Here is an 11,448-nt window from a genome sequence, read left to right as displayed (position 1 = left end):
CCTCAGCAGATGGCGCACGCGCCCTCCGTGTGTCTCGTCGTACCCATCTCCTGCGACGAGTACCCGGGCCATTCCTCCTCGTCAAGGTACTTCACCAGTCCAAGCTTCTCGAGTTTGATGATGTCGAGGTAATCTGAGAAGTGGGGGTTCTCTATTCCTTTCCTGTCGTTCCTCTCCAACACCTCGTGCGCGGTCTCCCAGTCCGCGAAATCACCCTTGTGGACGAAGTAGACCTTCCTCCCCCGAACGATGGTGCACTGGGTGATGATTCCCGCTTTCCACAGGCGTCGCGGGGAAGTGCAGACCCGCGACTTGTTCGGCACGGATGTCAGGGGTTTGCCAGCAGGGTCGATGGCGACACAGATGAGCCTGCCGATACGTTCATCGTCCGCGAGGTAGTCGTCCATGTTGTGCCGGAGTTAGTGGTCTTCAAGAGTCTCGGAAGCACACGGGACTCTGGGAAACGTACAGACGCCTGAAACGCATTTTCACGGGTAGGAACGGGATGATGGGACCGTTGCACAGCCGAGAGATCCAGTGACGAGCGTGTGAGTGAGTTTGGTTGCCGAGGGTCGAGTTGCCCCGACGCACCCCGAGCGCGCTCGAGCCGTTCGGTCGAGGTTCGTAACGAAACACGAGAGAGATCCGGGCGTGAAACGTTCGCGCGCGTCCGCCGGACTGGGCTTCGGCGGGTGGGTCGTGGCGAGTGGGTTTGAAATTTTGTGAAAGAAGTTGCTTGCGACGGTCGATGCCGCGTCGCATGTTGAGTCGTCCTCCAGAGGAGTGGTGGTGTTAAATTTTTAAACACCATTGAGAAGTAGTTGGTTTTCTGCCGTGAGGGACACTAAACGTGTGCGACCATTGGGTCGAACGCTTAGGCGCGCTCGCCACGGATGCGGCGGGCGAGCTGGATGTCCTTGGGCATGATGGTCACGCGCTTGGCGTGGATGGCGCAGAGGTTGGTGTCCTCGAAGAGGCCGACGAGGTAAGCCTCGGACGCCTCCTGGAGGGCGAGGATGGCGGAGGACTGGAACCTGAGGTCGGTCTTGAAGTCCTGGGCGATCTCGCGGACGAGGCGCTGGAAGGGGAGCTTGCGGATGAGGAGCTCGGTGGACTTCTGGTACTTGCGGATCTCGCGGAGAGCGACGGTACCGGGCCTGTAGCGGTGGGGCTTCTTGACGCCACCGGTGGCGGGGGCGGACTTGCGAGCCGCCTTGGTGGCGAGCTGCTTGCGGGGGGCCTTGCCTCCGGTGGACTTGCGGGCGGTCTGCTTGGTACGAGCCATGGTTCTTGTGTTGAAGAATATGGCGTGATCGGCGTCGAAACTCGAGGTTTTGAACCAAAAATTCGAGTTTACAAATGGGTTTGGCGAGATTTTGCGTTGAAATTTCGCCGAGCAAGGGAAAATCGGGGTCATGCGTCAGCAACACGAAGGAGACAAATTCCTCATGCGAGACATCAAGGTGAGGTGGAGCATCACCGCGAAGCTCCGCCTGGTTGGTAACCTGACGGAGGACTGCCACTTCGACGGCATCAGCGAGTACAAGCTCGACCGCGCGGGGTTCATCTACCAGCACTCCTTCACGGACCTGGACTGGGACGTGGCACAGATGAAGGATAGGATCGCCGCCCTGTCGTTTGGGCAGATGAGGCAGAGGGAACCCCAACTAGAGGTGAAGATGAGGCTGAGGCTGTGAGGGTTTAAGGTTTTATATACAAATCGAGACCTCGGAGGGTTTGGACGCCGAGAAGCTCTTCGCCGAGATTGAAGCCGAAAAGGCTTAAATCCAAGGGGCACCCTACCGAGGCTGCATTGGCGGCAACGCCTTAAAGGAGAGCACTCCTTCCATGCCTTCCCTTCCTATGAGCTTAATCCCTTGAGGCACACCATTCCAGTCCACATCCTGGAGCGACGGTTGTTTTTTACCTTCATCATCGAAGGTAGCCGCGTAGAACCTCCAAAGGAGCTTCGGGAAGTTGGTGCTGATGGGATCGGCCTTTAACTCTGAGGTTTCCTCTTCCTTCTCAAGATCCTCATTAGCTTTTTCGATCCAACCCCTCAGCTCTTGGCGTGCGTTTTGGTTATCCTGACGCGTAAGCCCAACGACGATTGAGAATGTGCCCGGAGGGTGGGAAACCACGGACCCCTGAAACGTCGTTAGGACCTGTCCATCGGAGTTGGTAACGACGGCAACCGTCACCTGCTCGTTCTTGATGTTCGCAAGGCCACCCTTCGAGGCACCCACCATGATCTTGTCCACGCGACCACGGTCGGCCGCAGACGCTGGCTTGGCCCCCTCCACTTTGGCCCTGAAGACAGCAGCGAATGCATCCTTGACCGTCTTGTTACCCTTCGCGGAAATTTGATCTATATGCGTCTTGTACGTCCCCGGAGCAGCAGCTTTGATTTCGCCCTCGGTGATGCCCATGGACTGCAACATGAAATCCAAGCATGCAGTCACCAGCGGAGCTTGTCGAAGGTCCTCTGTGATGCCCTCGAGGTGCATGTACTTGAGCCAGTCCATCGCCCTGATCAGCGTCCTGACATTCTCCGCGATCCCTGCCTCGCCGTACGACGGCATGGTAAAGCCGTTGTTGGACCCGGGAGCTTGGACGCAGATGAAGTTCTTGACCTTGCCGTTGACGATGATCTTCCCGTACGGGTGGGATGTGTCATTGTTTGACCACCGGAACGCTGTGGCGTCCATCTCCTTGAAGGCGAGCACTGCCATCTGAGCGCTGTACTCCAAGACGACGACATCCTCCATCTCCTGCAGCACCTTCATCACCACATCCCTCGCGGGTGCACCGAAGATGATGAGGTCGCCGAGCAGCTCGTTGTACACGATGTCCTTGACCTGCTGATCGAGCTTGTTGTCGAAGAAGATCTTGACCGCGTTGGGCGGGGGCGCGTATTTGCCCGAACCAGACAGCTTGCTGTACTCCTCGACGGTGACCTCGGCGAAATTGAAGCAGTTGTAGCAAAGAACGGGATGATCTTGATGGCCGAGCTGCATCATGCATCGCTCCATCATCTTTCCGGTCTCCGCCGTCTTACCGTCATGGGCGATCATGAAATCCTCGGTGGTGTTGACGTCCGGCTTGAGATCCTTCAAGATGTCGATGGTGCCTTTGTCGCTGGGCAGGAAGTGCGACGTGAGCATGGTGATGTTGGACGTCGAGCACGCAAAACGCTTCAACGGAGAATCCGGCATGCTCTTGATATCCCCACTCGCCAGGAGCTCGCCGATCCTGAGAGTCTCTTCCCTCACCCATTCTGAAGAAAACGGACCTTCGACAAGCTCTGAGACCGGCTTGGTCGCATTGCACGCAAACGCGGCGAGCAGAAATGTATGCTTGGCAAGCTCCTGGTGGCCGGGGATCGTGGTGAGGTTGAGGTCGCCATTCTGGTACTTGTCGATCTGGTTCTGCGCATGATCGAGAGCCGCTTTCGAAATCACTGCAGATGAAAAGGGTTTAGTTTTTTTTCATCATCAGATGGAAAAAAAAGTCGAGGTCTCATCACCGGATCTGTTTCCATCGAAAGCCGCGACGGCAGATCTATCTCCTTCATCATCGCCACCATGGTCACCGGAGGTAGCGCGGTTTGCATTCGCCCCTTCACGACCCGTGCCACGATCCGTGCCGGCTTGTGCCTGTAAGTCTGCGGTGTCACGCCGCGAGATCCTATCGCGCTTTTCACCGAGAACAGCTTGGGCGGCGTTGACCTCTTTCTTCGGCGCGTTCTTCAGACTCGGCTCCAGGGCAAGGAGGTTCCTCCATGCACCCCAGACCGCTTTCACCTTCTCGTCAACATCTTCGAGGGGCATCTGTGCTCCGACTTTTATGGCATCGACTGCCGCTGCGAGTGCAACTTCCGCTTCATGGAGTAACCCTTCTGCGAACTGCAACTCGGCGAAAGTGGGTCCCGATCTGGGATCGTCACGATGAAACGAGACGGCACGGGCCCCGCCCCCGTCTTGATCGTCGTTCCCGGCGGCGGCGAGGCGCTCGGCGGCGGGGTTGTCCTCAAACATGTCAGCAGCGAGCGCAAATTCCTCGTCCAAGTCCATCGGTGAAGAGAGGTGCGGCGCGCGAGTGAGACTGGCAGACAGGAACGCTGGACGAACAAATAACGCCAAGCGGGAGCCCAAAAGGTGCACGGGCAACGCCAAATCTCCGCAAGTTTAACCTTTGGAACGGGCGTGACGCATTTTTTCCTGTTGAATTATAAACAGGGAGTTTAAGGGCGAACTATCGAGGTCGTTTCAAAATTGCCTGTTTAATGACGAGTTATTTAAATAGCTAAATACGGACCGGTCCAGCGCGAAGTAGTAGGCAAACAGTCAGAGCTGGATTTTTTTGTCGTAAACTTTGAAAACAGTTTCGCAGCTCGAAGTTTGACTGGGTACCCCTCATCCGACCCATGGTCGACTGGCTCGCTTTTCCCTGGTTTTTTCCCCTGGTTTTCGGCCAGGCTGATTATTTGCAAAGCCTCGGGACCGCCGAGCTGTTTTCCCTCCCGTTAGGCTCGCCGACACACCCGGCTGTCGCGCATTCCGGGAGGCACGGGAAGCTCAGATCGCCTGCGATCGGCTGTCAGGGTGGTCGGAGTGATGGCGACGGTGTTCGAAAACGGCCCGCCAGGCCGAACCCTACGTTCGGGTGGGTGTCGGCGCACACCTGACGGGTCGCCGGGCGGCGGGTAGACCCCGGGCTGGGCTAGAGCCCACGACGTCACCTGCGAGCTCCACGCTGGGAGCCCCGAACTCACGAAGCTACGGGAGCCATACGGGCGTTAACATGACCTATGGCCGTATATCGGGTAAGACCCCTACACATGTACTCTATCGGTGTGCGTCATCACACTGATGGTCAATCGCGCGCGCCCTCACGAGCAGTTTCCGCGCGGCACACCTCGGCTTTCTTCGGATCGAGCCTCGAAAATGCCGTACTCGCGAGTTCACCTCGTAAAGTGGCGAACGCGGCTCCGAGACCGACTCCTTCTCCGCCATCGCGCTCGCGTCCTAACCAAGCATCCCCCAAAACATCATCACAGCCAGCGCGTTGATGTCAAGGGGCTACATTCACGGCCATGATGTCAACTGCTTGCCCGAGTGTTTCAGGTATTTTTTCTCACCCTGTCTACGAGATTCATCACCTTCTCCTTCCAAGCGTATCTCCGCTAACGCGTCGATGGAGTGGGCATTTCTTCCTCCGATTCGTCCTCAAACTCGCTGGACACCTCGATTGACATCCCATCGTCATCCTCCGAGTCAACAGGCATTACTTCATCATCTGGGTTCAGGTGTGCGTGGGCATCGGAGAGGTCCACAACCTCGACGTGCGCGTCACTGCGCGCGTTCTGTGCGCGGGTGCCGGCGCCGACTACGGTGACATCTAACACTTAGCACTAGCTAGAGGAGAAAAAAGTCAGATGAAATGAATGACACATCTATCGTAACGTCAGCGAATGAGTGCGCCCGAGAATTGAACCCCGCGGCGTCGAACGTCCGAGCCCGCGGATTCAGCCCGGAGTAAGTGACCTCCTTCCCACCGCGTAAAACGCCACGATGGTGAGCCTCTTCTTCCACTCCTGCCGCCTAGGGTTTCCGAAGAACCCAACGTCGTGTGCGACGCCGAATTCCCCCCCAGCCATGAAGAGCTGATCCCCCGTCTCCAGTTGCGGGTAAAGCTCTATCTTCCCCTTGGCATCCTCGCCGTGGATCCGCACATCGTACCCAGACTCTTTGAAGCCACCCTCCAACACGAATACGACACTTACGACCTCGCGGCGGTCTGGCTTCTCCCCGTCGTACACCATGTCCGTGTGTATATGGACGACTTCATCCTCGCTCGGTCCGCCCGTGTACTCTCGGGCGATCATCATCTCGAGCTCCACCTCGACGTTGCCGACGTGCATCGTGGCGCGTTTGGCGAGGACCCTTTCCAGGAATTTGAGCTTCTCGATGTGTTCGCAGCCTTTGCGCCCGTTCCACTGGGGCTTCAAATTCCTATTGTAGACGTACGCGTACCGCGTGCGCCTCCCCTCCACCTCGCGATTATGACCCGTGGTGACGACATGTTTTTCCAACATGTACCTCGCGGCCGTGACCCATGCCTCGTCCACCTTGACCCCATCGTACACCTTGGCCTCCAGATCGCCGAAAACTCGCTGAGGTTCGCGCACCGCCACGGAGAGTCCATCTCGGGGCGGCACGGGGGCGGGGACGGTGCGCGCATCCTGGTCTGAGGCTCCCTCAGGCTGCTGTGAAGCTCCCGCGCCCTGGCGCTCGAGCTGCTGTCTTTCTTTAGCGCGCTCCCGCGATCTCGTCTTTCGTTGACGGAGCTGATCTCGAATCGCCTCGCGCTTAAGCGCCGCGGCCGGGTCACCAGCCTCGATCTGCGCTTTGAGATCGTCCCTCTTCTTCTTGTTCAGTTTCCTCTTGGTCGAATTGACCCTTTTCCGGTCGTCGTTGTCAAACGTCGCCCGGTAGAGCTGCTGATTCTTCGCCGCCTTGGTTAATCCCACCATGGCGATCTGCGCCGGCGGCGGCGCCTGCTGCTGCGTCTCCCGCGGCGTAGGCAGCAGCCGGATCGGGGCCTGGGCACCGGCGGCGACCGCGAACACGGGTGAACCTAAATCTGCCGTGCCGACCGCGTCCGCCGCGGGGAGCTCTGACGCGTACTCCGATCTGTACGTCAGCTGATACTACACCCCACGAGAAAACACAAGGTCATGCCGCCGCGATGCTTGCCTTTGCGCGCCGCGTGCGGCGAAAAGTTGACATGTAGCGCATGCGTTTCACGGGCGGCGCGCGACGGCCGCATCGTGAGGGAGCCTCGCGCGTAGGGGGCGTCGGCGCGGTCGGCGTCGTGCGGCGAACGCGCTCGTGGGGGCCGGCGCTGCGGCGAGCAGTCACGAGTTTACGCGATTCGTCGCTCTCCCGTATGAGCAAACAGTCATGGATGAACCGGATCGCGTCGTTCGATTTTCGTACACCTCCGAAATTCGTATGGAGGTCAGTCTCGCCCGGATGGATCATCCGGGCGCGCACTGTTCATTAGGGGCGATCGCCCGGATGGATCGGCGGGGCCCGGATGAACCCATCGCTCATTCAGAATCCCCCCCCCAAAAAAAGGCAAAGTTTTGAGGGTTTATTCTTGAGTTAATTTCGCCATAGAGTCGGCCCCGAGTTCCTCATATCGGAGCGCCCGAGGCGAGTCCCTTCTCGGGAGAAACGTCACTGTCACTTTTCTGGGAGCGCTCCACCCCGCCCCAGGTCGTCATAACTCGTATCGCCGTGCGCCATGAACACCATCTGGCACCCACCCTTCTTGAACGGGGTCCCCATCGTCGTCAAGGAAGAGCCCGACGACGACCACCACACCCCCCCCGCCGTCAACGTCGAACCCGTCGTCGTTAAGGAAGAGCCCGACGACGACCACCACCAACCCCCCGCCGTCAACGTCGAACCTCCCGCGGACGACCATGCGGACGAGCCTCGAATCCGGCGTTTTGATTGGTTCAAAAGCGGAACAAGCAAAAATCACACATGAAACCTCGAACCGTCGTGTGGCCGTGCAATTCGGAATCGTTGGTTTAGTGCTGCACGCGAGCGATTCCATCACTGGACGAAATGAACCAGCATTCTTGAGTCCCGATCTTTACTCGTCCTGAGACCACAAAAACGACGAGAAGATGACGTCGACGAATCTGATAGCAGGGATAAAAAAGCGAGTGACACCTGTGAGCTCCGATTGATGCGAAAAGCGAAGCGATACGCGCGCCGGAAACCGCCCGTACCAGCACACGCCGACGCGCCCAGCGCAGCGCACGCCGGAGAAACCGTATAGCGGCTAACCACCGCGCCGGTTCCCCGCGGACACACTCGCGGCAGTCCCGCCCGGAGCGCCCCCGCGCGTCTCGTTCGTCGATTGCGGCCAGCGCCCGGATATCTACTGGGTGGCTCAGGTTAACTCTTGGGAGCGCCACGCATCCGTCCCCAAACCGATCGTCGAGACCCTCGCGGATTGGAGCTCGGAGCGGTTCGCACATCGCGCGTCCGGATCCGTGCGTGTTTGAGCGGTCCTCAGCGACGGACGCGCGGGCTTACGGTCGTCCGGCGTCAGGTCGTCGAGTCCAGCACGCGCCACCCCCCCCAACGGCAGGTGGGCCGGAGAACGCAGGGGCACGTACGTGACGTCGACGAATCCGCCCGACATGGCGCTCAGGCCGGGACCCGCGTATAAGTTCCCGTGGGAGGACATGGGGAGCTTCAAGTACCTCCTGTTCGTCCCGTTCGTGGCGACCGCCGCGCTCGGCTTGGACGACGCCGACAACTGGGCGTACCACATGCTCGTGATCGCCGCCATCCGCTACGTCCACGCGCAGTTTTGGATATCGCTCTCGCGGATACACGCCGTGACGCAGCACACGAAGATTCAGGCGAAGGGGATCGACTACAAGCAGGTCGATCGGGAGGATCACTGGGACGACTACATCATCCTGCAGGCCATCATCATGACCCTGGTGCACAAGATGCCGTACCTGGGCTACAACAACTTCCCACAGTACAACGCCATGGGGATGTGGCAGCTTCTTTTGCTGCACGCGGGGCCCACCGAGTTCATCTACTACTGGCTGCACAGGGCGCTCCACCACCACACGCTCTACAGTTGGTACCACTCGCACCACCACGCGTCTTTCGTCACCGAGCCCATCACCGGCTCCGTGCATCCCTTCATGGAGCACATCATGTACACCGCCAACTTCGCCATCCCCCTCGTCGGGACGTGGGCCTTTGGCGGCGCGTCCATCGCGATGTTCTACGCGTACCTCATCGGCTTCGACCTGCTGAACAACATCGGGCACTGCAACTTCGAGTTCATGCCCCAGTGGTTCATGAACATCCCGGGCGTGAAGTATCTCATCTACACCCCGACCTACCACTCCCTGCACCACTCCAAGGTGCACGTGAACTTCTGCCTCTTCATGCCGATATACGACTACGCGTACGGGACAAACGACCCATCCAGCGACGAGCTGTACCGCAAGGCTATCAACGGCGAGGCTGCGCCGAACAAGGCGCCGGACGTGGTGTTCGTGGCGCACGGCACGGAGCTGCTCTCGCTTTTCCACCTGCCGTTCGCGCTTCGATCGTTCAGCTCTAAGCCGTTCAAGAGCGTGTGGTGGCTGCAGCCCTTTCTGCCGCTCTGCATCCCGTTTGTCGCGCTGCTGCGAATCTTCGGCAAGCCGTTCACCGCGGACAGGCACAGGCTCCTGCACCTGAACACGGCGACGTGGGTCACCCCGGCTTGGGGATTCCAGTTCTTCATCAAGTCCGAGTTCAACCACATCAACCGGCAGATCGAGCGGGCCATACTGGAGGCGGACGCGACGGGTACCAAGGTCATCGGCCTCGGCGCGCTGAACAAAAACGAAGCCCTGAACGGCGGCGGTCAGCTGTTCGTGGACAAGCACCCCAACCTGAGGGTACGGGTGGTGCACGGGAACACGCTCACCGCGGCGGCCATCTTGAAGAAGATCCCGGCGGACGTCAAGGAGATCTTCCTGACGGGCTCCACGTCGAAGCTCGGCCGCGCCATCGCGCTGTACCTCAGCGCCCGGGGCGTGCGGGTCGTGATGTACACGACGGCGAAAGATCGGTTCGAGAAGATCAAGGCGGAGGCGCGAGAGGAGCACCGCGAGTTGCTGGTGCAGGCGACGACGCTCGAGGAAGGTTCGGGGATCAAGGACTGGGTGGTGGGCAAGTTCTGCAGCGCGCGGGATCAGGCGAAAGCGCCGAAGCACGCCACGTTCCACCAGTTTGTCGTCCCGCCCCTGGAGGAGTCGCGGCGGGATTGCGCGTACACCGACCTCCCCGCGTTCAAGCTCCCCAAGGAGGCGAAGGACTTCCGGTCGTGCGAGATGACCATGGAGCGGGGACACGTGCACGCCTGCCACGCGGGTGCGCTCGTCCACGCCCTCGAGGGGTGGACGTACAACGAGGTGGGGGCGATCGATCACACGAAGATCGACGTCACGTGGGACGCGGCGGTGAAGCACGGGTTTGCGCTCGCGTGAGTGCGAGACGAGGAGAAGAGTGATTTTTGCACGCAGTTGAAAAGAGAGAGGGTGGGGGTTTCTTCCTACGTGATTGGCATAGGTAGGAGGTGACGAGTAGCCGCGGTCGCGCGCGCGCGCGACGTAATATTACACGACATACTTGTTCATCACGAGAAGCGTCAGTCGTCACCGGAGAACCAAAAAAAGACTCGAGCCGAGGTGAAGAAAAAGGCCAGAGACGACGCGGCGAGCTCAAGAGATAGCTTCTCTCTATATACACGCCAAAGCCTAGGGTAATAACACGCGGCGCCCCTCAGGATACTTTCCCCGGAACGCGCAAACAATCGCTGCGACGCCCTCAAGATTTAGTTGGCGAGCACCTCGCCGGTCTTCTTGAGGTAGCGCACCTTCTTGCCACCCTCCATCTTGTGGCCGACGCGGGAGCGCACCTTCTGCGCCTCGGACCAGTGCATGACGTTGGAGGATGCGATGGGGAACTCCCTCTGGATGATCTGACCCGTCTCCCCCTCGCCCTTCGGCTTCACGTGCTTCGTCTTGATGTTGACGTCCTTGCACAGAACCTCACCGCTCTTGGTGAAGACCTCCACCACCTCGGTCACCTTCCCCTTGTCCGCGCCCGCGATGACCACGACCTTGTCGTTCGTCTTGACGTGGAGCTTGGCGCGCACGGGGTTGCCGTTAGAGTTGAGCTCCTGCTTCTCCCACTTCTTCTTCTGTTGGATACGAGATGACGAGGAGGAGGGGGGTCAGCGATTGGTTCGAAGTGCGCGGCGCGCGCGGGGGGAAGGAGCGCGCGCCCCCCGCATTTTATCTTAAAGTCACCCCACAACCCTCGAAAAAGACCCAGACCCTAACCCTGAACAGGGGCGACGGGCGCGCGAATTGCGGGACGGCGACCGGACCGACGCGATGCGGCGGCCGATTGAACCGCGCGCACGATGCCGAGACCTCGCGGAGACACCGAGTGACCTCGTCATTCGATCCGCTCGCCGTCGCGCGAGCCCCGCGGCGGCGCTTTCCGAGGGCGCGGCGACGATGGGAAAAGCCCGGCGAGGGAGACGCACCGCGACGACGTTGAAGGCCGGAGCCGCGGAGACGCGAGCCGCGGGGGTGGGGACGCGGAGCTGCGCGCCCGCGAAGGAACCGGTCAGGGTGAGCCCCGCCATGCTGGAGAGAAGACCCGCCATGTTTGACTGCTACAGTAGGTCGCTAGCGCTCTACCAAGTGCGCGTCGGAGGGACCGGCATCTTCGACGTGTACGTGTCAGGTCAAGCGCTATCCTTTTTTCTCGAGCGAATTTGCAGCCGACCAATTTCGGTCGGACAGTAGCCAAATCGGGTATCATTTCTCGCCGCGTT

At 59.8% G+C, this 11,448-nt stretch overlaps 6 protein-coding genes across 6 annotated transcripts; 2 read left to right on the top strand and 4 right to left on the bottom strand.

The window, feature by feature from the left end:
* Positions 1 to 2: 2 nt before the first annotated feature.
* On the bottom strand, positions 3 to 407 carry MICPUN_63066 (predicted protein; the record flags this gene model as incomplete). The annotated part of the gene is made up of 1 exon (XM_002509012.1): positions 3 to 407. One exon carries the CDS (start codon positions 405 to 407, stop codon positions 3 to 5), a length of 405 nt encoding a protein of 134 aa, XP_002509058.1.
* A 1,280-nt stretch (positions 408 to 1,687) lies between these two features.
* MICPUN_109271 (predicted protein) lies at positions 1,688 to 2,466 on the bottom strand. The gene has a single exon (XM_002509011.1). The coding sequence runs from the start codon at positions 2,427 to 2,429 to the stop codon at positions 1,800 to 1,802; it is 630 nt and encodes a 209-aa protein (XP_002509057.1). The 5' UTR covers positions 2,430 to 2,466; the 3' UTR covers positions 1,688 to 1,799.
* A 2,337-nt stretch (positions 2,467 to 4,803) lies between these two features.
* On the top strand, positions 4,804 to 5,404 carry MICPUN_63070 (predicted protein; the record flags this gene model as incomplete). Its single annotated transcript, XM_002509249.1, has 3 exons — positions 4,804 to 4,855; positions 5,060 to 5,126; positions 5,284 to 5,404. 3 exons carry the CDS (start codon positions 4,804 to 4,806, stop codon positions 5,402 to 5,404), a joined length of 240 nt encoding a protein of 79 aa, XP_002509295.1.
* A 16-nt stretch (positions 5,405 to 5,420) lies between these two features.
* On the bottom strand, positions 5,421 to 6,673 carry MICPUN_109272 (predicted protein). The gene has a single exon (XM_002509010.1). It carries the CDS (start codon positions 6,533 to 6,535, stop codon positions 5,528 to 5,530), a length of 1,008 nt encoding a protein of 335 aa, XP_002509056.1. The 5' UTR covers positions 6,536 to 6,673; the 3' UTR covers positions 5,421 to 5,527.
* Positions 6,674 to 8,224: 1,551 nt separating this feature from the next.
* Positions 8,225 to 10,087, top strand: MICPUN_86858 (predicted protein; the record flags this gene model as incomplete). The annotated part of the gene is made up of 1 exon (XM_002509248.1): positions 8,225 to 10,087. One exon carries the CDS (start codon positions 8,225 to 8,227, stop codon positions 10,085 to 10,087), a length of 1,863 nt encoding a protein of 620 aa, XP_002509294.1.
* Positions 10,088 to 10,322: 235 nt separating this feature from the next.
* On the bottom strand, positions 10,323 to 11,303 carry MICPUN_109273 (predicted protein). Its single transcript, XM_002509009.1, has 2 exons — positions 11,155 to 11,303; positions 10,323 to 10,803 (listed from the first exon to the last, which is right to left on the bottom strand). The coding sequence occupies exons 1-2, from the start codon at positions 11,254 to 11,256 to the stop codon at positions 10,435 to 10,437; spliced, it is 471 nt and encodes a 156-aa protein (XP_002509055.1). The 5' UTR covers positions 11,257 to 11,303; the 3' UTR covers positions 10,323 to 10,434.
* Positions 11,304 to 11,448: the final 145 nt, after the last annotated feature.

Source organism: Micromonas commoda, chromosome 12 (assembly GCF_000090985.2).
Source record: "Micromonas commoda chromosome 12, complete sequence".
In the NCBI taxonomy this organism is placed as follows: Eukaryota; Viridiplantae; Chlorophyta; class Mamiellophyceae; order Mamiellales; family Mamiellaceae; genus Micromonas; species Micromonas commoda.
Note: the sequence above shows the minus strand (reverse complement) of the source record. Positions and strands in the feature narration are given on the sequence as shown.